General features: G+C 38.5%; 2 protein-coding genes across 2 annotated transcripts; both read left to right on the plus strand.

The window, feature by feature from the left end:
* The first annotated feature begins 5,870 nt into the window (after window positions 1-5,870).
* Window positions 5,871-7,621, plus strand: LOC140922065 (uncharacterized). Its single transcript, XM_073372091.1, has 2 exons — window positions 5,871-6,241; window positions 6,782-7,621. Exons 1-2 carry the CDS (start codon window positions 5,903-5,905, stop codon window positions 7,571-7,573), a joined length of 1,131 nt encoding a protein of 376 aa, XP_073228192.1. The 5' UTR covers window positions 5,871-5,902; the 3' UTR covers window positions 7,574-7,621.
* Window positions 7,622-13,874: 6,253 nt separating this feature from the next.
* LOC140922001 (uncharacterized) lies at window positions 13,875-25,350 on the plus strand. Its single transcript, XM_073372021.1, has 2 exons — window positions 13,875-14,213; window positions 24,402-25,350. Exons 1-2 carry the CDS (start codon window positions 13,875-13,877, stop codon window positions 25,191-25,193), a joined length of 1,131 nt encoding a protein of 376 aa, XP_073228122.1. The 3' UTR covers window positions 25,194-25,350.
* The last annotated feature ends 1,429 nt before the right edge of the window (window positions 25,351-26,779 follow it).

Raw genomic sequence — 26,779 nt, forward strand, 5'->3', positions numbered from 1 at the left:
TTCATGTTATCAATAACCAAACAACAAAGGACACTAAGATACTAGCATTGTTACGTTAAATGGTTCTGATTTGCTTCAGAAACAATATCTTCTTTAGGGCGCGTCATGTTCAAGGAGTTAATAATGTGTTGGCTGATAGTTTATGTCGTTTACAGGTTGACAAAACTCAAACAGTGTCTCAGGGCATGGACCCAACACCAACCCCGCTGCCATCATACCTCTACCAGAGAATTGGGAGATAAGCTAGCCCAGTTATTAGAATTTAGTTTGAGCAAAACATCTTTAACTATGTATCATCGCCTCTGGCAAATTTTGCAACAGTTTATAAGGGATGGCCTAGGGCTCCAAATTCAACTATATCCACTTTTGACACATACTTTAGCCCTGTTTATTGCCTTTTTAGCTGAGAAAAACTATGCAGCCTTCACAGTCTCTAGTTACATTTCTGCACTAAGTTTCCCCCATCGTTAAGCTTCTTTGCCTGACCGCGCTAAGTGTGCTGTTGCTTTCTTTGCTGCCCTTAGAGTCGGTGAAATACTTATCGGGGCAATCAACCTGGTCAAAATATTATAAGTATCAGTCAAATTGCATTTATGAAAACCAAGGAGGGCACTGTCACAGCAAAAAAGCTAACATTAAGGAACTACAAGCACAGTGGCTCTTCCAGCCCAGTAGATATTTTCATTTACCGAGAGAGACCAGTTTGCCCGGTCTATTTCCTGTCAGAGTATATAAATATTCGGGGGCAACTTCCGGGACCTCTTATCTGCTGGCCAGATGCCTCTCCAATATCTCGATCTTTCTTCCCAACAGCATTAAAGGAAACCTTTCAGTTTTCTGACTTGAATATTTTGCATTATAAGACTCATAGCTTTAGGATCGGTGCTGCTTCCCAGGCAGTAGCTAAAGGTATTCCGGATACACAGATCAGGGATTCTGGACGCTGGAAATCTAACGCATTTTTGCGATATATTCGAACCTCCACAATAGGGTTTCCGTCAGCCTTCCAAGCGTAACTTTGTGCCATTTGCCCATGCTTGCAGTGGTATACTAGTATTGACATAGTAAGCTTCCTCAAACATGGCGCAGATCTGTTGTGCAGGGGCCAGTTGTATCTGTGTTATGTTTGTCTTAATGTTGACAGTGAATACAGAGAATTAGAGTCTGAACAAGTTCTTAGATTTCTTACATTATCGTACAACTAATGAGTACAGTAGACATTTTATGTTAGTTTATCCGACCATGTGTGCATGGGCCACTTGGTAAGTGGGTTAAGCAAAAGTAGCCTTTAGTTCACTGTCCATTATAATTATTCTTGTGGAGCTTGTGTACAAGGGCCCACAGTCCACAGTGTTTTGCCTTTGTTTAACTTGAAAGGATTAGGTAGGGCCTGCTTAGGAGCATTTGTGCAAGGGCCAACTGTTTCCTAAAATGGCAAATTTCCTTGAGCAGAACTTGAATTTGTAATTCATAAGCTGGAGTAATTTAGGTGCGGCTGCTGAGCAGGGGCCAGCAGTTTAAGCTTTTAGGAGAGGTTTATTAGATAGTGCCAGTTTTTGGGGACCTTTGTGTTGGGGCCAAATGTTTCCCTTAAGGGTCCACTTCTCTCATCATTAATTTGGTTGAGGTTAACGAAATGACAGTTTGTCATTTCAATCTGTGTGTTGATGCCTCCAGGTGTGATATAGGATTGCCTGCTTGAGGGAGTGGTTGTACATGGGCCAACTGTTCCCCAAGCATTTCTCTCCTGCAGGACAATATTGTTATTAGTTTTAACATTTCGTTGGACAATCGTTTTCAGTTTCGCATTCCCACCATGGGTACTAGGATTGTTTGCTTGCAAGTTTAAGTTTTTCTTAGTTCCTGTTATGGCACTGTGCATTGCTTGGGCTTCGGGTGGAGCGTCTTTGTCTCCGTAGGTAAAGTGCCAGTCTCGGTTCAAATACATCTAGAAATGAAGAAGGGTGAGAAACGCAAGGTAATCCTTGCTTCGGATATGAAAAAAAAAATGGCAACGAGAAGATAAAGATACAGCCGACGACGAGATAGGCAAAGAGGTGGTGAAGGAGGTAGAGACGATGGATAAGGAAGCAAGCACAACGATGCTGATGACAAAGAGCTTTTTTTCTGATAGTGAAGATAACAACTGTGGAAATTGCTCTTTAACAGGTTTTAATAATAGGAACCTTCTACTTAAAAACAAGCTGAAATGTATATTTCTATTGACTTTGACAATCTGCAGACAGTTTAATTCTATCGAAACCACTGAATAATTTTATGACTTAGATAATATCTGAACAGTATCGTGAACTAACGGTGATTCTACGACTTTCAAGTAGAGAGTGATTTTACTGTTCTTGCCTCCCCTTAAACAATAATCACTGACATTGTTTTCGCTGACAGAGCCTTATATACACTACGAAATTTCCAGTGGAGTGCAATCCATTGGTGAATATGATGATCCCTTCAAGGACGTGTTCTTCGAAAGTATAATTCACCAAGAATGAGAGGATAGTTAAAAGAGAGTCCATCAAGGGACAAAAAACGTAGGATGAAATCTCTTTTGTTATGAATTAAGGTTCTTCTTGTTTAGGGGGGGGGGGGGGGGGCAGCGGTCATCCAGACTCTGAGATAAGGGGGGGGGGAAATCTCAAAAAAATTACGCTTGCTGGCGATAAACATACAAACCAGTGGCGGATACAGGGGAGGGGCTGGGGCAGCCGTCTCCCTTCGTCGCTCTCAGCTGAAAACCTTTACATTTATACGAATAACGCGATCACTCGTCAAGATTTATTGGATTGGGAAATTCTAGATCTCAAAAACCTTGAATGGAACCTGTCTGAAATTCCGAAGGATCCGAAGGCATGCTGCAATTTTCATCAGTTTGTGCTTTACAGATGAAAAGTTTTTATGTATACGCTGTCCATGCTAGCTGCAGCCTCGGTTTGTGCCGCTAGTTTTAGAGTTGCGTTGGACAAACAAGCAATTATATTCACAAGACCAATGCTCGTTGCGATTCTTAAAGGACTTATCGACATTGAGCCCGGAACGTTTTACTGAATTGCCAGGAGCAAATGGAAGAATTTCTTCAATTTAATGTCAAGGAACCTTCAACTTCAAAATTCCAAAGCGAAAGTTTGCACACTACACCAACAAATTTAGTGGTTATTAATTTCTTTTAGAGTACCTTTATTTGTCTCAAACTGCAATAATGCGGTTTTCCGTGTTTATCCTGAAACCTGAAGATTCTTTTATTGCATTTTATTATATTTCCTTGTAGTATAAATTTCCAATACAAAGCCATTGATACTTTAACCATCAGAGCTCCGAGATTATCAAGTAATTTCCATATTCCTCGCTTAACACATGATCAAAGATAATTAAAACGTAAATTTAAAGATTGAAGTGAGCTTAGTGCTCTGAGTGTAACCAAATCTAAGCAATACACGTATAATTTTCAATCCAGATCACACTACAAGCTCTTGGCAAGAACATTAAAAGGCAAGTAAAAACAAACTTTGTAACAGGGCATTCAGGATCTTCTTTTCGCCTCATATCATTCAACCTTATTCCCAGGGTTCTCTCCTACACGTCCATTTGCGCATTATTGTTTTTCGTGTTGCAATATCAACATAGGATTTTTATAGGAAAAGCACCATGCTAAATAAAAATTGACTTTAATATTCTAAAAGAGCTGGGTCTGGTGGCGAAACAGAGCTGTCCTCCTGCTGCCCGACAGATAGAACTACGTGTAAGCTCGAAATACTGGCCAGAAATATGGCCAGACCGTGGTCACTTGCTCTAAGGCTGCTACATCTTTAGCACTACATTTTCAAATTTAGCAGTAGAGTGGCCAGCATACGCTTTATAATAATCCTGAGTCGTATTTCAAAAGAACAATAAAAGACGGCGGGGGAAGATGTTGAAAAGGAAATTGAGCAATGAAAAAGGATTACACGATATGGCCAACATTTTGCTGACATTGAAAAATCGCGTTCACTCGACATTTGCTTGCCTTTGCCTTGCGCCGATTTTTGTTTTTGTCCATGTTAATTTTTAATCACGTTTAACACCTGCATTTTTTGAAACCGAAACGAACAGACCCAAACACCTGCCCCCTAATTTGCACGCTATTGAAAAGTATCATGTATGGATTCATTTATCATTTATGTACAAGATTCGTAAACGAAAGTTTGGCTGTTCCTATTTTTCGTTTTATGAAGGAGTCATGAGCTGTGTCTTGAGAAAAAAACAACAACAACAAGTAAATTTGTCTTCATGACGCGGCGGTCTTTCCTTAAATCCAGCACAAAAGCAATCATCGACTGACTTGTATAGGTTGCAGAGGACATGAAGTTTATGTGCACACGAACAACTGAGACTCGTTGAAAAGCCGCTGTTTCAAGGTCAGAGGTAAGATATACACACTCCCTTTAACGTTTTGCGTGTTACGTTTTTGCTTAAACAATTTTCAATAAACAAAGTCGCGAACGTGTATAGGCCGTTTGTAAAGACTATTATTCATGTTGCGGTCTTTGAAAGATCGACGTGCACACAGGAAGCTTCGAAATTAGAATCAGAGAATAGAAAAGACTAGCCTGTCATAACAAATAGGGTAATTAACGTCGTTATTTGAAATAGAAAAATGTTTCCGAATATCTCTTTACTTTTTGCAATCTTGCAGAGTGGCCATGGTATGATGACTTGAGCAGAGTTCCTCAGTTTAACCTCTAGACTTAATCACATTCATTATGACATGAAAATGCTAGGCTTGTTTTTAAGGGTGTTCTAGTGTCAATGTCAATTTGCCTTATTACCGTCTGTAGGTATAGTTATCTGCAGTTCCAATTTCAAGTTCTGCAATACATTTGAATCGTCTTCAATGCCTGTGGTTAAAGCGTTTGCTTTAGAGTTTCCCATTGCTCCACCGCTTCCGCTTGTTTGAACCTTATCCAAGAGCACAACATCCTTTCTACAGTGACACAGAACTGGTATAATATTACGACTTTTTCCCCTTTACTGATGCTGTTTACCGCAACTCTGGTTTCTCCATTCACGAGAATTGCCTCCCACAGCTTGTTTTGGCAATCACTTTGTTTTTCCCACTGATATAAAATTGGCATCCTGTTGCGAAAAGAAGTGGCGTTTGGACATTGGTTCATGGTTTTTAATGCCCCATAGGTAATAAATTAGTCTTTCGTTAAAAAATCACTTCTTTCGAAATCATTTTGTCAAAACCGTCACGAGATCGTACCAACCGATCAAACAAGCTGATAACTTGTTGTGTAATAAAGATAAAGAGCCAAAAGGAAAGAAGAGATGAAGAAAAGAAAAATTCAGTTTGAAACAAAACAATTATATTGGGTGCAGCTGCCGCTTCATAAGCAATTACCCTTTTTTTTTCGAGATTATTAACGTAAGTCATTTTGAATATATAAGACATCAGAATAAGTCAACAATATCTCTCCAACGGGAATAATCATCTAGTTTCTAACACAACGTGCGACATCGCTAGTTTTTTTCTTTTTTTTTTTAGTCTTGGCCGTTTTCGTTTTATTAATAGAAGCTTTTAAAAAAACTGGATTTTTGTAGTTGTATGAGTCATTCTTTTCACCAATTTTGACAGGATATTTGACGTTTAGAGGTTAAGGTAATCAAGACAGCAGTTATAAGTCCCAGGTTCAGACAACACATAGCCAATGATAACTCGTTGTGACTTGAAATTCAGAATTAAATCTTTCTGATTTATTTTGTGTCGTAAGATTTACAAAGTGTCACTTCTTTGATCGACAGAGCCTTCCTTGGTTTACTACTTCCAGTCCGTAAAACCTCATGCGCCACCTAAATATCCAGGTATTAGTAGCCGCGTGTCCAGTCTGATTCTTTCTTCTTTCAGTCAAAAATGGCTTCAAGCACTGGGTCTCTATTTTTGGTCATATGGGGAACTCTTCTCCTTTCACGTTCTATGAGAGCAAAGGACAATCAACATGCAACACAGCTACTGTACATGTACAACATGTTCACGGATAACTTCGCCATATTAGGGCATACTATTCGTTCTATGAATGTATCAAGTCAAGTTGATTGCTTCCGCCATTGCGCAAAGGTTTGTGGTTGTGTAGCATTTCAATTGACTGGGTGGAAATGTGAATTATTGGATGCAGATAAAGATGTCGTGGTTGGGGACCTGGTAACTAGACCAGGCACTGCTTTATACACTATGAATCAAGATAGTATACAGGTAAGATTGTGTCATTGATGATTGGAACATATAGCTACGCCACGTATGACAAGTAGAGCTACTAGTGAGTAATGAACTGCCCAGAGCCCATCGCCAGACTTAAGATTTGTAGCTTTGAGTTTGGTGACATGCAAAGGTATTCCGTGTTTTGTGATTATACACTAGATTCGATTTCATGACAACGGCAAGGCTTTATTGCGCTCTTTCGCTAAGGGAAGCAAAATTTGATGAATTAGACGCTGATTAAAGGAGGTATTCTCACTAAATTCTTACTGCTACAAACGCAATATTGTTAGCAAAATCAGTCATTGTTTTGTGGAATTTAGATACTCACAACGAATCAGCTATGTTTCTGGATGACTTTGCCCGAGGGATGATCGGGAGATCGGTTGATTAAAGGAATCGCTCGCTAAATTTGAGTACAAAAAGTTAGGTGTAATAAGACAAATTTGCGTCCACAACTAAAACTTAATTCGTACATGCGAAAAGGTATCCTGTATGACAACACTTTAATTATTATTATTTTAATTATATTGCCAGGTGAACCAAAGCTGTGTTAACGGATGCTGCAGATCAAAGCCCTGTCTTAACGGCGGAACCTGTGAGGAAAAATGCAGTGACGTCAGAGAGCCTTATACTTGCACATGCTCAAAATATTACAAGGGAAAACGATGCGAGCAGTTTTATCCAGAAGTCAGGTCGTGCCAAGGTCTCAAGATATTTAGGCCGGGATCGCATTCCGGTGTTTACGAACTTGTTATAAGTGATAATAAAACCGTGCAGAGTTATTGTGACTTTACCTCTGAGGCTGGTAAAGCTTGGACGCTCATAGAATCCTTTTCGCTTTCAAACAAAGACATATATAAGAACAAACCATTTTATCACGATTTTCCTCGAAACGAGAACAACTTCACATGGGACGACTTTAGGCTTTCATACCAAGCCTTGGTTAACATCCGGGATAACTCAACGCACTGGCGTGTGACTTGTACCTTCCCATCAGGCCTCAGTTATACCGACTACGCACGCTCTTCGCTCAATGAAACAGATCTCCTAACGTTTGTCAATCAGGACAAATGCAAGAGGTATGAATATGTTTCAGTGCGAGGAATAAACTGTACGGATTGTATAGGGATGTTGGTTCAAAGAAACAGTCAACACATGCATACAGATTCTTACTGGAGCGGAAGAAATGACTGTCAGTGGAATCCCGGGGCAGGAGCAAAATCAGGAGAAGATAATTTCGGTTTTTATGTTGTTACGAATCCAAAACACAGGTGCACGGTAAACGCTTCGTCTACTACACAGTGGTGGCTTGGGTCAGAATTATAAAACCCGCCAGTTGACAATGTGTATTTATATAAATTGCAAAATAAGTGAGCAAGTCAGGTCAATACCGAAGATTCTAAATACTAGGGGCCGGTTATGTAAACGGGATCTTCAGCAAAACCGCGCTCTAAGTCATTTTCAGTATGTCCAACGCTAACCTTTTAGCTAAACACCATTTGTCGTGGACAGTTCATTAAAGCATATAGTGTAGAGTAGACGAGCATTTACTTTCTTAAATTAAACCACTCAAGAAGAGATCTGAAGGTCCAAAGATTTCTTAAACCCCGTTAGACTTAATTTGAATAACCGGCCCTAAGACTCTAAATGCGTTTTAAGTACCCTGTAAATAAGTAAGGGATGCAATGATGGACTCTCAAAATCATATAGGCTTTAATAATTTTTAACCTTGCCTGAAAATGTAACAGACTACCAATACTCCAGAAATGCCAGTGTGTTGTTCACCCACTGTGTCTCGTACACAGATTTCTTGCGATAGAGGCCGGAGTGTAAATATGGCAATTAAGTAGTATTTAGAACCTTTGTTCAGTGCCTACCATTTCTTCCGTGGCTATCTAGTTACTTCAAGACCGTGAGTATTGGTCCGCTCCAGAAGATTGAAGCTCCGAAACCCCTCCCTGCAGAAAAGTGCTAGCAATAGTAGCCTGCAATGGTCTTAGTTTAACACGCGACGGTTTTTGTGAATGCTTAGTGTACGATTACTACCTAGATGTGGACTTACAAATAAAACCAGTACTTCTTTTAGTTATAAAATGGTAAATATGGAGTTCTGTTTCGGCAAAGAACAGGATCTTTGCACGGACTTAACAATGAAAACAGGTTAATGGTAAATAAAGCATTAGTTTCTAGATTATTTAAAACATCCGGAGCCCAACCCTTTTAGTTATTTCGAACAAAAAAACTGAAATAAATGTTTTTTTTTCATACCTTTCTGCCCAGTAACAGCCACCCTGAGGCTGGAAAGGGGTGGGTAGTGGGTGGATAGTATTCCGTTTCTGATTGGCTAAAACTGATACCAAGAATATTTCATCATAACCATCGACCAAATTTTGAGGAATTTTCAATAATGAGAACTCATGACGATGTGGCCAGATAATCAAACGGGTAAACGAGAAGATCTGGAAACGAAGTTGAGTTGTTTTGGTAGTGAATACAAAGTGGCGGAGCATTTCACTCGTTTTACAGGTTAGATAGATGGAAACCTTTATTTTCTATAGGGTAACTCCTTCAGTTTTTGCACAGTATAAAAAAAATCCTTTCCATATACATCCTACGTGATAAACGAAATAGAAAAGAAATAATAGTGATAATTAAGTGCAAATAAAAATAGAAAAAGCAGTATAAAAGACTTGAAAATCAAATTACTAGAGAATTCATAAAAATCTCAATCTGAATAAAAGTTACACAATCAGGATAAAAGGTTCTTTTTTCTTTTCGTACATTCTAATTTTATAGACTGGAGTCTAAGTTAAGCACTGCCCCTTGTTCTCCTGGGCAATACTTCCCTGTTATAATTAAAATAGTGCATAAAAACTGTGGACAATGGTTACGTAAGCATTTCTCAACTAGATTGCGACGTAACCCAAGATTGTTAGCTCTTTTTCGCTGCTCCCCAGACACATAACGTGCTCCGCGCCTACAGTAGCTTTGCAATTTCTCCAACCTATCAGCGTTAACGCTCACGCAGTAGCTACACTCAGCGTCGCAGTAATCAAGAATAAGGAGAAAAAAAGACGTATAAATGGTACCTGTCATGTACATGTTTATGTTTTTCATTATTGGGCCTAACAATGCTACTCTCTGCCTAACGTTACCGACTAAATAATCAACGTGCGCATTCCACGTCAGCGACGGATCGAGAACAACCCCAAGATATTTATTCTCAGAAGTGCGATTAAGTACTTTTCCTTCAATAGTACTCAGAAAAAAGAAGTAGAAAGTGCTAGCTTGGGACCAGTGCCAAATAATATACACTTCATTTTCCCCTTATGCATAATCAAGTTATCTGGCAAAAAGAAAGGACTGATCCCTTGGGAAAATTTCGATTCTTTGCACTTTTTTAAAATTTTTCTGATCTAAAAAAATTATTTTCTATCCAAAATATCCAACAACAATCTTTACTGGCTTATTTGCCCAAAACACAGAGATGAAAAAAAGTTCAATTTTTTGACAAAAACAATGGACTAATCTCTTCGAAAAATTTCGATTCTTAATTGGACTTTTTTAAAACTTCACTTTCAGTTCTCGTCTAAAAAGCGTTGTTTTTAATCCAGACTATCAAAAAACGATATTTTCATGCTTGATTTGCCCCAAAAAACAGTTGATAAAAAAATTCGATTTTTTGACTAAAAGCATGGACTAACCCTTTGAGGAAATTTCAATTCATTGGATTTTTTTAAAACTTTACTTTAAGTCTAAAAAGCGTTCTTTTCTATCCAAAACATCCAAAAAGGATCTTTTCTGGTGTAACTTGATTGCCCAAAAAACACAGGTGAAAAAAGTTCGAATTTTTTACAAAAACAATGGACTAGCCCCTTAGGAAAGTTTCATTTTTGGGGCTTTTTTAAAACTTCACTTTTCTTGTCTTAAAAACGTTGTTATATATCCAGACTATCCAAAAACGATCTTTTGTGGCTTGATTTGCCCAAAACACACAAATGATTAAAAGTTCGAATTTTTGACAAAAAGCGTGGACCTACCCCTTGGAAAAATTTCGATTTTTGGTCTTTTTTAAAAATTCACTTTTCAGATCTGAAACGTGTGCTTTCTATCCAGACTATCCAAAAACGACCTTTTGTGGCTTGATTTGCCCCCCAAAAAAATTGATAAAAAGTTCAAATTGTTGGCAAAAAGCTGGGACTAATCCCTTGGGAAAACTTCCATTATTTGTACTTTTATTAAAACTTCACTTTTCTGGTCTAAAAATCGTTCTTTTCCATCCAAAAAATCCAAAAACGATCTTTTCTGGCTTGATTTGCCCAAAAGACACAGTTGATATATAAACAGTTTGTATTTTTGACAAAAAACCTGCGATGGCGTCTTTTAGTTTGACTCAGTTGCCAAGTCATAATGATAAGAAAAAAATATAAAGCTCTTCTACCGTCATTGACGCAACTAATTCACAATTTTAAATAAAGCCAAAAAAAGAGAGAAAAAAGAAAGAAAGAAAAAAGTAAAACACCTGAGAATGAGCCAGTGCTATCTATTTGCAACCGTTTGTTTTCATTTACATCCGAATCCGGAATCCATGTGTTTCAGTCTATTTTGTCAAAACAACCCCGCTTAAATTTCATCCCATTTATTTCTGTGTTGTTGTTGTCGTTGTTTTTTTTTGTAGATCTCAGGGACAAAGTCGTAGAAAAGTAGAAAGTCTATGTTTTTTTTTAAGCAGCAGACACGTGCATCCACCGGGGATTTACATTTCAGCAAAGAGCAAGATGGCCGCGCATTGTGGACGATGTGGGGGTTATGGCTAAAAGGACAGCCGGGGAGTACTAGGAACGAGTTTCCGATTCGGGCTGTCATCGGAAATTCTCGAAAACATCCAATATGGCGGCTCAAGTGTGGTGAAAACTGACAGCCAAAGGAGCCGTTTTATCGCCAGAGAAGCGTGATTTAGAAACCTACAGAAATCAAGTTCTACAACACAGTTTAGCAATGAAAGCTAGAGGTGATGTACATGCCAACAAATGTTGCTATAATTTAGAAAGTCCCGTTGGACGGTACTTCTTTCTTCGTTAATACCGGCCAGCGGGACAAGACAAATTGATAAGACATTTATTAAAGGATTGCTTACTATACAGGACCAAGAACTCTGCAAAAGTCACAATAAACGCAAACTTCGTCAACAATACCGTAAATCACGCTTCTCTGGCGATAAAACAGCTCCTTTGGAAAAGTACTTACAGTTGAAACATACAGTCATACAGTCAATAAAGAAAAAAATTCGATTTGCTTGAACCGGGGCCGCGAGGAATCGGTAGGTCTATTGTTTGCGCCCGCAAGTACGAAATGGTTAGGATGACGTAAAGACAGAACATCCCCAAGGGACCGCTTAGGTAGATTTTGTGACATTTATTGTGCATTCATACTTCGACACTCGTTTGGGTTACGTGTTATCAGTGACATTCTGTGGAGCAGTTGTTTCAGTGAAAGTTATGGACCAAAATTTTAACGACACTCGTTAGGCGCAGAAGAAGTTATAAGGTGCGTATAACTGTGTATATATAAACACGTGGAGAGTTTGCCAGACAGGAGTTCAGAAATCTTTCATTGGAAACCTTGCCAGACACTCTTTCTCTCTCTTTGATCGGAATAAGGCTCAGCCCCAAACAAGCAAGACGAGTGAACAACGGCTAGCTTCTCACTAGCAGAACGATGGACGATTACAGAAATTCGCCGACCATCAAATTCTGTGCTGACTTATTCCCTGCTCACAGATGTCTTTCCGCTATAAAGTTTAAAATAAGACTAGAATGCGCGCGTGTGAATTGATCAAACGTCCTTTTAATTTCTAAGGCTTCCTTTCCAGCAAATAAAATGAACTGAATGTAAAAAGTGAAAGAGAAATAGCAAAAAATTCAGCTTCTAATTAAATCTTATCTTAAGGTTAATAAATAAACTATTCTCGAAACTGAGAATGTTTTGATCAAAGCTGTGTAAACTATTCTCGAAACTGAGAATGTTTTGATCAAAGCTGTGTAAATCGACCTGAAACTGTGCATGGAACCTTGCGTTTACTGTATTTATCTCACCTATTGTATAGAATATGTGTGAAAATCTTCCTTATGAATCGGTATATTTCAAAGAGCTACACAACGAGCAAGAATACTATTGACCGACAATATACAGAGCAGGGGCAGCTGTAGTGTCAACTATTACTAGTCTATATGCAACCCGCTGGTTTTGCGCTGACAGAAGTTGAAGGGATTAACAATGGAAAATAATAACATCTCCAACTATGTCAATATATTCGCGTGTGTGCTATTCAAAAGCTTTTAAAGATCCATTTAATTGCTCATTATTCAAATGCTACAAGTTTATGAAAGGGCGTACCGGCTCTACGTTGTCACGTACCAAATAAGTCAAATGCTTCAGAGTTGAGATAAGCTGTTATCGACTAGTACTTCGAATGAATTCGAGGGTGTATATATAAATGCAAAATTTGCAATAAATTTGCTCTACAGTTATAAGAAAAATTTAGCCATAAAGTCACTTTGTATATTCTACAAACCGAGAATTTAGCCATTAGTTACCGGGTCGTACAGAATAAGTCTAAACCAACGCGTGTCGCTATCATATGGCTGAGAGTTAAGGTGAATAGAACTAGGCTGTGTACGGCGGTCCACTTCGCAAGAAATGAAATAAAATATCAGAAGAGCCGAGAAAGCGGACTTTTCCAGTACATACTTTATGCATGCCCATAGCTTCAGTAGCTTGTTTGTCATTTATACCGCTCTATAAACAGAAGTTTTACAAATGTTACTCGCTCTCCCCTTCATGGAAATCGGAGGAAAGCAAACACGTACCATAGCCAGTATCAGGGACAGAAAGGAAATCTTGTAAAACTTTTCGTTAATCGTCAAAAGATATAAAAGGCCGCCCAAGAACGCGCGCTGTGAGGTTACCCATAATTTTAGCTTTTCACATAGCGCTTTTTTATTACACCTAGGATTTTAGGGTGCACGAGGGGACGCCTGACCAGCCGATGCCAGGGCCTTTTCCCGCCCCACCCATTTTGTTTTTAAGGGAAAAGCCCTGGCGACGAGGTTGCCGCTTCATAAGCAATTAACTTTTTTTTTTTTCAAGATTATTAACGTAAGTCATTTTAAAATTATAAGACATCAGAATAAATCAAACATATCTCTCCAACAGGAATAATCATCTAGTTTCTAACACGACCTGCGACATGGCCAGTGGTTTTTTTTTTCTTTTATTGGCCGATTTCGATTTATTAATAGAAGCTTTAAAAAATCTGGAGTTTTGTAGTTGTATGAGTTCTTTCCACCAATTATGACAGGATATTTGACGTTGACAGCGGTTATAAGGCCGAGGTTTAGACACGAAATAGCCGCTGATCACTCCTTATTGCTTGAAATTCAGAATTAAATCTTTCTGGTTTATTTATTTATTTATTTTTTTTCAGATTTACAAAGTGTCACTTCTTTGACGGAGCTTTCCTTGGTTTACTAATTCCAATCCGTAAAACCTCGTGCGCCACTTAAATATCCAGGTATTAGTTACAAGTCGTGTTTACACGTCTAATTCTTTCTTCTTTCTCTCAAAAATGGCTTCAAGCATTGGGTCTCTATTATTCGTCACATGGGTAACTCTTCTCCTTTCACGTTCTATGAGAGCAAAGGACAATCAACATGCAACACAGCTACTGTACATGTACAACATATTCACGGATAACGTCGCCATATTAGGGCACACTATTCGTTCTATGAATGTATCAAGTCAAGTTGATTGCTTCCGCCATTGCGCAAAGGTTTGTGGTTGTGTAGCATTTCAATTGACTGGGTGGAAATGTGAATTATTGGATGCAGATAAAGATGTCGTGGTTGGGGACCTGGTAACTAGACCAGGCACTGCTTTGTACACTATGAATCAGCATAGTATACCGGTAAGATTGTGTCATTGATAGGAAAACAAGCAGAGCTACTAGAGAGTAATGAACTATGAATGAATAATAAAATAATAAAAATAAATAAATAGTTTTATTGAATACACAAGTAAAAAGATATACCTATATTTACATGTTTAATATCATTAGTTAAAAAGTGCCCCGATTTAATTTGTAGCTTTGAGTTTGGTAACATGCAAAGGTATTCTGTGTTTTGTGATAATAAACTAAATTCGATTTTATGACAACAGCACGGCTGTATTGCGCTCTGTCGCTAAAGGAAGCAAAATTTGATGTTATAGACACTGATTAAAAGAGGAATTCTCACTAAATTCCTTCTGCTGCAAACTCAATATTGTTATCAAAATCAGTCATTGTTTTGTAGAAGTTTAATATTCACAACTAATCAGCCAGGTTATGTTTCTTGATGATTTTGCCCGAGGGATGATCGGGAGATCGGTTGATTAAAGGAATCGCTCGCTAAATTTGACTACAAGAAGTTAGGTATAAGAAGGCAAATTTGCGTCCACAACAAATTTAATTCCTACTGAAAAAAGGTATCCTGTATGACTACACTTTAATAATTAATCATACATCGCAATCGCTCACAGCCGATTTTCGATCAAAAGACAGACTGCTCGCAGTCTATACGGGAATGCTCATGCAGCCGAGCAAGAGAACGGTACGAGAGAGAGTTGGGTCGACCTAATGAAACAAGACTGAAGTTTTCAAATGTGGCACCAGAGGAAGTACAACTGCGGTTAACAAGATCCAAATCAGACTTCGCCATTTAGCAGAGATAAGCCGTTTCTTTTGTGACGGCAGTGAGTTTCGCGGGAAAGTCCTTTTACTATTTCCATTCCTTCTGTAATTACCCAATCCTTACATTACATGAACAAGATTCCGGAATTAGGTATCATAAGGTCTGTTGGGTGAATAACGTCACAAATGTACTGCGCAAGTCTGGCCCGGGAACTTCTTTGAACAATATGAATAATAATAATAATAATAATAATAATAATAATCATAATCATAATCATAATCATAATCATAATCATAATCATAATAATCATAATCATAGTCCTTATTCAATCAAAGGATAAAAATACTTATGCTAAGTTAAATGTATGCATCGACAAGCGAGAAAGCTGCTCAAACAAAGTTTTCATCAATGACAGAGATCAAATTAAAAGGAGGCAAGATATCAGACTGTGTTCGATTTACAAGCGGCATATTCAAAAGAGTATTCTTGAAGCAAACAATGTCCATGAGACCGCATGCAATCGAAAAACGCCAAAACAGTTAATTCAAATTTTGATACTTGAATTGGAATTCAATTCCACTTTAAGTATCAAGTAAGTCACCGCGGACCACCGAAAGCTAACAAATCAGACCGGCTAAGCATTAAGAAGACACTGGATTTCGCCATTCATGTCAGTAGCAGGAAAGAAAAGGTCTGACGATCCAAAACAAATAAAAGGCCTGTTTGATGCTTCACTCTTGTTACGGAAGGCAATCAGTAGCTGCACGAAATGGGTGTTTTCAGTGATTGACCAGTACGAGTTTTCTGTCAGTTCCGAGGTCTTTGTTTGCATCCGATGGTAAAATGCTTCACTGTTCTGCAGAGCGCTTTCATGCTGACAATTCTTGAAAAGGTTAGCGCTTGATGGCGAATCAGAGCAAACAACGACCACTGGTCCTCAGATTAGTGCAAATGATAGAGTAAATATGGAACCCTCATCTCAGCTGTTGATGTAGTTGACGCCAAAAATTGGCGGAACTTCAATCTCTTGGCAAGCCGGATAGGCAGCCTGGGCCAGATCCCGTACCATACCCGTATTAGTAATTCCAAGCACATCGCCAAGGTACCATTAGTGAGAAGACTCCTTTCTCATAGTAAGACCAAGAACGAGCTATTTAGCTACCTGGCAGAGAAGTTCGTAAATCATGCCATGAAGACAAATCTACGAGTTTTTGTGGCGTGGGGTTGCAAATTTCGTTCAACACATCAAAATGTGAACCACCTTCAGAACGATCAAGAAGAAACAGACACCAAGATGTTACTCCCTGCTCTGGACGCAACTACCAACGGTGCAACGGAGCTGTATATCCATTCTCCAGACATATGTTTTAGTTCTACTTCTAAGACGCTATTCGGAGCTGTGTTTAAAGATATTCTTTGTCGTTGGTACGGGTAATAACCATCGTGTGATTGGCCTTGGTCCAGTAGCTAGCGCCCTCGGCAGTGTTGAACGTGCAGCATCACCAGCGTTTCACGCATTCAACGGGGCTGATATCACCGGACGTTTGTCTGGTAAAGGAAAACTTTCATGCTGGAAAACGTTCATGGACGCAGAAGAAGATACCATAACTACTTTGAGAAACGTTGGAAATACAGTGCATCCCCCAGATGAGATATTGGTCCTTGTGGAGAGGCTTACATGCCAGCTTTATCAGCCTGGAACCGCTATCTCGAAAGTCAAGGATTTAAGATGGCATATATGTTCAGAAAATTTCAGGCGGAATCGGATAGCGTTCCACCGACACAAGGGGCACTTTATGAAACAATTCTCCGCGCACTATCAAATGATAGTTTGGGACAATGATAAAGTGCGCTGTCCTAGTTTGCCACAACCAGGTGAATTCCGATGGGAGAAAACCGTGGATGAATGAATCCCCGTTATGACAAAGGAAGCACCTGCTCCGGAAGCAATCGTCCAGTTGGTCAAGTGCGGCTGTCAAAAGAACCGATTCTCAAACAGTCCATGCCACAGCCGGAAATCAGGCTTGAATTGCACCTACTTCTGTTGTTGCTGTAACAGTGATTATCCCCGTGAGAAATGCATGTGAAGATACTGATACACTAAAAATTGAGTACGAGGACCCTGACAGTGAGGAGTAGAAAGATTAGAAAGTCGAAATGTGAAAAGGTATTAATGTTAGTACTCTTTGTATTAAGCCTCTACTTCCGGTCACGTTACCACGCAGAGGTGTCGCAAACAACTATTTATTAAGTAAGACATCCCAGAATATCGAAACTGATTGTAGCTTATTCCAAGATTCTAATAAACGGCTATTTTTCAGTCGTCATGACGAGCTTTGAAGCGCGAAAAAATTTTATGCAAATTAGCTGGCTGCACATTCAATGTGCAGCCACCTAATTTGCGTAAGTAATTCAAAACCAAGGTATGACAGCTCTAGGCTCTTGAGGTGTCGGCTGAATACCCTAGGACTTCCGTAAATTGCCCACAAAAGAGTAACTCAAGCTACCATAAACTGAAATGAAAGTAACCGCAATATCCGATTAAAGCAAGGTTTAAATCTTTTTCTGCTCGGCTAACCCTCTTCCAAGGCACTTACTATTTTGGTAATAATAAAACGGCATAAACATTTTACATAGCGCCTTTTTCAGTCTCGGGCAGTAAATTACAGTATGAAATGGAGGTAAACTCAAGAATTCAGTTTTGTGACTGCCCTGCAACTTTGAAACCATTTAAGCCGCTTCCTAAAAGGCCGGGATAACGTTTTTCGCAAAATTCGTAAAAGTAGCTCCTTATACTCTAATTTAACATTACCAAATTTAACAAACGCGCTAACTACTTTATGGTCCTGTATCAGTATGCAAAGGCATCAAATCCTTATAAAGCCGACAGAAACAACAATTAATATGATTTAAGATTTTTTTGTACTGCTTTTATATCAAGCAAATGAAATAGTCCTTGGGATATGTCATTATCGCAAAATCGCCAAATTCAGTGGTTCCTAGATCACTAACACAAAATATTGCAATACATGTTCTTATACTGCTCTTTTACTCCGCTTTGTTAAGGCAACACTCGTGCCAAAATCAAGTTCGAGCGCGTGCTACAAAAAAATAAGATGGGTTGAGAAAAAGCGGTTAATTGACCATGAATATTAAAAAAGAGTAAGAGTTGAATAAGATTATCACCTCCGTAAGTTAAACAAGTCAATGTTATGTATTTTTTAGGTATACTACAGCATTGATTAGAGTGTTTTTACGAGCTAACTGTAGATTTCAGGTATACACTACCCAGGATACTACAGGAATGATTAGAGCATTTTTACGAGTTAACTGTAGATTTCAGGTATACACTACCCAGGATACTACAGGAATGATTAGAGCATGTTTGCAAGTTAACTGTAGATTTCAGGTATACGCTACCCAGGATACTACAGCATTGATTAGAGCAGTTTTACGAGTTTACTGTAGATTTCAGGTATACACTACCCAGGATACTACAGGAATGATTAGAGCATTTTTACGAGTTAACTGTAGATTTCAGGTATACGCTACCCAGGATACAAAAGGAATGTTTAGAGCATTTTGCAAGTTAACTGTAGATTTCAGGTATACACTACCTAGGATACTACAGCATTGATTAGAGCATTATTACTAGTTTACTGTAGATTTCATGTATACACTACCCAGGATACTACAGGAATGATTAGAGCATTTTTACGAGTTAACTGTAGATTTCAGGTATACGCTTACCCAGGATACTACAGGAATGTTTAGAGCATTTTTGCAAGTTAACTGTAGATTTCAGGTATACACTACCTAGGAATTACTACAGCATTGATTAGAGCATTTTTACGAGTTTACTGTAGATTTCAGGTATACACTATCCAGGATACTACGGGAATGATTAGAGCATTTTTACGAGTTAACTGTAGATTTCAGGTATACGCTTACCCAGGATACTACAGGAATGTTTAGAGCATTTTTGCAAGTTAACTGTAGATTTCAGGTATACACTACCTAGGATACTACAGCATTGATTAGAGCATTTTTACGAGTTTACTATAGATTTTAGGTATACACTACCCAGGATACTACAGGAATGATTAGAGCATTTTTACGAGTTTACTGTAGATTTCAGGTATACGCTTACCCAGGATACTACAGGAATGTTTAGAGCATTTTTGCAAGTTAACTGTAGATTTCAGGTATACACTACCTAGGATACTACAGCATTGATTAGAGCATTTTTACGAGTTTACTGTAGATTTCAGGTATACACTACCCAGGATACTACAGGAATGTTTAGAGCATTTTTGCAAGTTTACTGTAGATTTCAGGTATATACTACCTAGGATACTACAGCATTGATTAGAGCATTTTTACGAGTTTACTGTAGATTTCAGGTATACACTACCCAGGATACTACAGGAATGATTAGAGCATTTTTACGAGTTAACTGTAGATTTCAGGTATACGCTTACCCAGGATACTACAGGAATGTTTAGAGCATTTTTGCAAGTTAACTGTAGATTTCAGGTATACACTACCTAGGATACTACAGCATTGATTAGAGCATTTTTACGAGTTAGCTGTAGATTTCAGGTATACACTATCCGGGATAGTACAGCATTGATTAGAGCATTTTTACGAGTTTACTGTAGATTTCAGGTATACACTATCCAGGATACTACAGGAATGATTAGAGCATTTTTGCAAGTTAACTGTAGATTTCAGGCATACACTACCCAGGATACTACAGCATTGATTAGGGCATTTTTACGAGTTTACTGTAGTTTTCAGGTATACACTACCCAGGATACTACAGGTTAATACTATGCAACGCAGATAACAAAAGCTCAGGAAAGATTTTGAGAAAAGAGCTGACTCTCTCGAGTGTTGAACTAGAATAGAATAATCCAGAATTATAATTTTAAACATCAAATGCTACTGATATAATTATTAAGTTTTCTTACCTGCTGGAGTCTCTTCCACTGTTGTCAATGATCTGGGCGCCAAACAAACGCGCGCGGTACATATTTCCCGCCACAAATAATTAAAAGCGCTTTCATGAGACGGTGATCAAAATCAGTCAAAATGCAAAAGCAAAATAGGAAAGCCGGCGCCAAATTGCTAGAGGCTAGCGATCGTTTGTTGGGCGGCGTGTGATAGAGTGAAACTGATAAAATATCGAGAAATCTGGACAGAATCTTTTTGTAATACATTATCAAAAATTATGTGAAATACATCATCAGAGAATACGTGCGAAAAAAAATTTCCGCTCGATATTTTTTCTCGGCATTTTTCATCGACAAAAAACCGAAATATTAAAAATCACGACTTACCATCAATTGCTCGGCTAAACAAAGCTAAACTTACCAAAGTCGATAACCAAGTAAGGATTTCCTACAGAATAATTTGCCACTCTCGTTTAGCAGTGTAGTGGTCGAACTTGACGTAGGTTAAAACGGATTCGTTTTACCGGCATCTTCCCGTTAAATTAAAATAGATTTAACACTTGCCAGAAGTAATTAGAAATCTAGCCATTTTGCTCATAGCTTTGCAAATGCAACCAGCGTTATACAGTGAAGAGACAGAAACTTTAGCGAAATATTCACACGCGACAGTCGCGACAACCTCAGTAAATCTAACAAATGAAACAAGATACTGAGAGAAAAAAGGGGCTTCATTGATTGTTTCCGGTAGGCGGTGACAAGTAATGTACGAGATTAGAAGACCTCCTGGTCAGAATTTTTTTGTAGCCTGAGCCCGTCATGTCTTGTTCAGCCTCGTTCTCATGCAGGGCAGCTCAATGCTCTTTTATCAACACCCTCTAAAATTTCTCTGCACGCAATACAAAAGTGCCGACAACATTAAACATGTTCCTTAGGACCCCCTTAATACTTCTGCACTGGTCGCTTGAAATCATCACTAAAATCCCACGAGATTACCATTGCTCCTAGACTATCAAGCAACTTCCATAATTCTCGCTTAACACATGTATCAAAGATAAATTAAGGCGTAAATTTTTAAGCTTGAAGTGAGTAAGGCGACCGTAGAAATTTGCCTCGCCGAGTGTAACTTATCTAAACGATACACATAATTATATTTAATCCAGATCACACCATACAAGCTCTTGGCAAAAACATTAATTAAGCCAAGTTAAAATTAACTTTGTAACAGGGCATTCAGGATCTTCTTAGGGCCTTGTGATAGGCGAATTTTCCCTCGCATCATTCAACCTCGTTCCCAGGGTTCTCTCCTACCTGTCCATTCGCGAATCATTGTTTTTCGTTTTGCATTGTTAACATAGGATTTTTATAGAAAAAGAACCATGGTAAATAAAAATTGACTTTAAGAGCTGTGTTTGGTGACGAAACAGAGCTGTCCTCCTGCTACCCCGCGAACGATAGAACTTAGTGCATGCTTGAAATACTCATGGCCAGAAATAATGGCCAGACCGTGTTCACTTGCTCTAAGGCTGTTTCATCTTGAGCACTACATTTTCAAATTTAGCAGTTCAGTGGCCAGCATACGCTATATAATATATCCTGAGTCGTATTTCAAAAGAACAATTAAAAGAGGGCGGGGAAAGATGTTGAAAAGGAAATTGAGCAGTGAAATAAAGATTACACGATATGGCCAACATTTTGCTGACACTGACAAATCGCGCTCACTCGACATTTGCTTGCCTTTGCCTTGCGCCGATTTTTGTTTTTGTCGGTGTTAATTTTTAATTATGTTTAACACCTGCATTTTTTGACACCGAAACAAACAGACCTACACACCTGCCCCCTAATTTGCACGCTATTGAAAAGTATCATGTATGGATTCATTTATCATTTATGTACAAGAGTCGTAAACCGAAAGTTTGGCTGTTCTTGTTTATCGTTTTATGAAGGAGTCATGAGCTGTGTCTTGAGAAAAAAACAACAACAACGAGTGAATTTGTTTTCGTGAAGCGGCGGTCTTTTCTAAATCCAGCACAAAAAACAATCATCGACTGACTTGTATAGGTTCCAGAGGAAATATAATTTATTGACACACGACCAACTGAGACTCGTTGAAAAGCTTCTGTTTCAAGGTCAGAGGTAAGATATACACATTCCCTTTAACGTTTTGCGTGTTACGTTTTTGCTTAAACAATTTTTCAATGAATAACGTCGCTAACGTTTATAGGCCGTTTGTAAAGATTAATATTAATGTTGTTGTCTTTGAAAGATAGACGTGCGCACAGGAAGCTTCAAGTTAGAATCAGAGAATAGAAGACTGTCATAACAAATAGAGTAATTAACGTCGTTATTTGAAATTCTTGAGAAATTATTTCGGAATATCTCTTTACTTTTTGCGGAGTCGCCATGGTTTGATGATTGAGCAGAGTTCCCCAGTTGAACTCTGTAAGTTAATCACATTCATTATGACATGAAAATGCTAGGCTTGTTTTTAAGGGTGTTCTAGTGTCAATGTCAATTTGCCTTATTACCGTCTGTAGGCATAGTTATCCGCAGTTCCAATTTCAAGTTCTGCAATACATTTGAATCGTATACAATGCTTATTGTTAAGGCATGTCCTTTAGAGTTTCCCATCGCTCCACTCTTACTGCGCTTCCGTTTGTTTGAAAAATATAACTGAACCATATCCAAGAGCACAACATCCTTTCTACAATAACACAGAACTGGTATAATATTCGACTTTTTCCCGTTTACTGATGCTGTTTACCCCAACTCTGGTTTCTCCATTCACGAGAATTGCCTCCATCAGCTTGTTTTGGTGAATCAATTTGGTTTTCCCGCTGATAAATTGGCACCCTGTTGCGAAAAGAAGTGGCGTTTGGACATTGGTCTATGGTTTTTTAATGCCTCATAGGTAATAAATTAGTCTTTCGTTAAAAAATCACTTCTTTCGAAATCATTTTGTCAAAACCGTCACGAGATCGTTCCAACCGATCAAACCAGGATGATAACTTGTTGCATAATAAAGGTAAAGAGCCAAAAGGAAAGAAGTGATGAAGAAAAGAAAAATTTTGAAACAAGACAATTATATTGTGTGCAGCTGCCGCTTCATCGCTTCATAAGCAATTACCCTTTTTTTTCGAGATTATTAACGTAAGTCATTTTGAATATATAAGACATCAGAATAAGTCAAACATATCTCTCCAACGGGAATAATCATCTAGTTTCTAACACAACGTGCGACATCGCTAGTCTTTTCTTTTTCTTGGCCGTTTTCGTTTTATCAATAGAAGCTTTTAAAAAACTGGATCTTTGTAGTTGTATGAGTCATTCTTTTCACCAATTTTGACAGGATATTTGACGTTTAGAGGTTAGGTTCAGACAACACATAGCCAGTGATAACTCGTTGTTACTTGAAATTCGGAATTAAATCTTCATGATTTATTTTTTGTTGTAAGATTTACAAAGTGTCACTTCTTTGATCGACCTTCCTTGGTTTACTAATTCCAGTCCGTAAAACCTCATGCGCCACTTAAATATCCAGGTATTGGTTTTCGCTGGTTTAGAATACAAGTCTGATTCTTTCTTCTTTCAGTCAAAAATGGCTTCAAGCACTGGGTCTCTATTTTTGGTCATATGGGGAATTCTTCTCCTTTCACGTTCTATGAGAGCAAAGGACAATCAACGTGCAACACAGCTAATGTACATGTACAACATATTCACGGATAACGTCGCCATATTAGGGCACACTATTCGTTCTATGAATGTATCAAGTCAAGTTGATTGCTTCCGCCATTGTGCAAAGGTTTGTGGTTGTGTAGCATTTCAATTGACTGGGTGGAAATGTGAATTATTGGATGCAGATAAAGATGTCGTGGTTGGGGACCTGGTAACTAGACCAGGCACTGCTTTATACACTATGAATCAAGATAGTATACAGGTAAGATTGTGTCATTGCTGATTGGAACATATAGCCACGCCACATATGACAAGTAGAGCTACTACTGAGTAATGAACTGCCCAGAGCCCATCGCCAGACTTAAGATTTGTAGCTTTGAGTTTGGTGACATGAGAAGGTATTCCGTGTTTTGTGATCATAGACTAAATTCGATTTCATGACAACGGCACGGCTTTATTGCGCTCCTTCGCTAAGGGAAGCAAAATTTGATGAAACAGACGCTGATTAAAAGAGGTATTCTCACTAAATTCTTACTGCTACAAACGCAATATTGTTAGCAAAATCAGTCATTGTTTTGTGGAATTTAGATTCTCACAACGAATCAGCCACTGGATGACTTTGTCCGAGGGATGATCGTGAGATCGGTTAATTAAAGGAATCGCTCGCTAAATTTGAGTGCAAAAAGTTAGGTGTAAGAAGACAAATTTGCGTCCACAACTAAAATTTAATTCGTACGTGCGAAAAGGTATCCTGTTTGACTACTCTTTAATTATTATTATCTATAATTATATTGCTAGGTGAACCAAAGCTGTGTTAATGGATGCTGCAGATCAAAGCCCTGTCTTAACGGCGGAACCTGTGAGGAAAAATGCAGTGACGTCAGAGAGCCTTATACTTGCACATGCTCAAAATATTACAAGGGAAAACGATGCGAGCAGTTTTATCCAGAAGTCAGTTCGTGCCAAGGTCTCAAGATATTTAGGCCGGGATCGCATTCCGGTGTTTACGAACTTGTTATAAGTGATAATAAAACCGTGCAGAGTTATTGTGACTTTACCTCTGAGGCTGGTAAAGCTTGGACGCTCATAGAATCCTTTTCGCTTTCAAACAAAGACATATATAAGAACAAACCATTTTATCACGATTTTCCTCGAAACGAGAACAACTTCACATGGGACGACTTTAGGCTTTCATACCAAGCCTTGGTTAATATCCGGAATAACTCAACGCACTGGCGCGTGACCTGTACCTTCCCATCAGGCTTCAGTTATGCCGACTACGCACGCTCTTCGCTCAATGAAACAGATCTCCTAACGTTTGTCAATCAGGACAAATGCAAGAGGTATGAATATGTTTCAGTGCGAGGAATAAACTGTACGGATTGTATAGGGATGTTGGTTCAAAGAGACAGTCAACACATGCATACAGATTCTTACTGGAGCGGAATAAATGGCTGTCAGTGGAACCCCGGGGCGGGAGCAATATCAGGAGAAGATAATTTCGGTTTTTATGCTGTTACCAATCCAAAACACAGGTGCACGGTAAACGCTTCGTCTACTACACAGTGGTGGCTTGGGTCAGAATTATAAAACTCGCAAGTTGACAGTGTGTATTTATATAAATTGCAAAATAAGTGAGCAAGTCAGGTCAATACCGAAGATTCTAAATGCTAGGGACCGGTTTTGTAAACGGAGTTTAACCACTGTTTAACAAAACCGCGTTCTAAGTCATTTTCAGTTTGCCCAACGCTAACCTTTTAGCTGAACACCATTTGTCGTGAACAGTTTCATTAAAGCCTATCCCCCCACACCCCCCCTCTTATTTTTGGAGATCCGAAGGTCCAAAGATTTCTTAAACCCCGTCAGACTTTGTTTAAATAACCGGCCCTAAGACTCTAAATGCGTTTTAAGTACCCTGTAAATAAGTAAGGGTGCATTGATGGACTCTCAAAATCATATAGCCTTAAACAACTTTTAACCTTGCATAAAATGTAACAGACTAACAATACTCCAGAAATGACTGTGTGTTGTTCACCCACTGTGTCATCTCGTATACAGATTTCTTGCGATACAGGCCGGAGTGTAAATATGGCAATTAAGTAGTATTGAGAACCTTTGTTTATTAGTGCCTGCCATTTCTTCCGTGGCTATCTAGTTACTTCAAGACCATGAGTATTGGTCCGCTCCAGTAGATTGAAGCTCTGAAACCCCTCCCTGCAGAATAGTGCTAACAATAGTAGACTGCAATGGTCCTAGTTTAACACGCGACGGTTTTTGTGAATGCTTAGTGTACGATTACTACCTAGATGTGGACTTACAAATAAAACCAGTATTTCTATTAGTTATAAAAATGGTAAATACGGAGTTCTGTTTTGGCAAAGAACAGGATCTTGGCATGGGCTTAACAATGAAAACAGGTTAATGGTTAATAAAGCATTAATTTCTAAATTATTTAAAACGTCCGAGGCCCAACCCTATTAGTTTATTTCGAACAAAAAAACTGAAATAAATGTCTTTTCATACCTTTCTGCCCAATAACAGCCATCCTGAGGCTGGAAAGGGGTGGGTAGTGGGCGGATAGTACCCCTTATTATTCATTCAAAATATTCGTCCGTTTCTGATTGGCTAAAGCTGATCCCAAGAATATTTTATCATAAAACCATCAACCGAATTTAGAAGAATTTTGCAAAAATGAGAACTCATGATGATGTCAGTCGTGCAGCAAAATTGCCAGATAATCAAACGGGTAACCGAAAAGACCTGAAGACGAGTTGGAGTTGTTTTAGGTTAGTAGTGAATACAAAGTGGCGGAGCATTTCACTTGTTTTACTGCACGTACAGGTAAGATAGATAGAAATCTTTATTTCCGTAGGGTAACTCCTTCAGTTTTTGCGCAGTATTAAAAAAATCCTTTCCATAGACGCCCTACGTGATAAACGAAATGTAATAGAAATAATGGTGATAATTAAGTACAGGCACATAGAAATAGAAAGAGCAATTTGAAAGACTCGAAAATCAAATTACTAGAAAATTCATAAAAATCTCAATCTGAATAAAAATTACACAACCATGATAAAAAATTCTTTTTTTTTTTTCTACATTCTAGCTTTATAGACTAGAGTCTAAGTTAAGCACTGCTCCTTCTTCTGGGCAATACTTCCCCTGTTATAATTAAA

The sequence above is a fragment of the Porites lutea genome, chromosome 12 (assembly GCF_958299795.1).
Source record: "Porites lutea chromosome 12, jaPorLute2.1, whole genome shotgun sequence".
NCBI lineage: Eukaryota > Metazoa > Cnidaria > Anthozoa > Scleractinia > Poritidae > Porites > Porites lutea.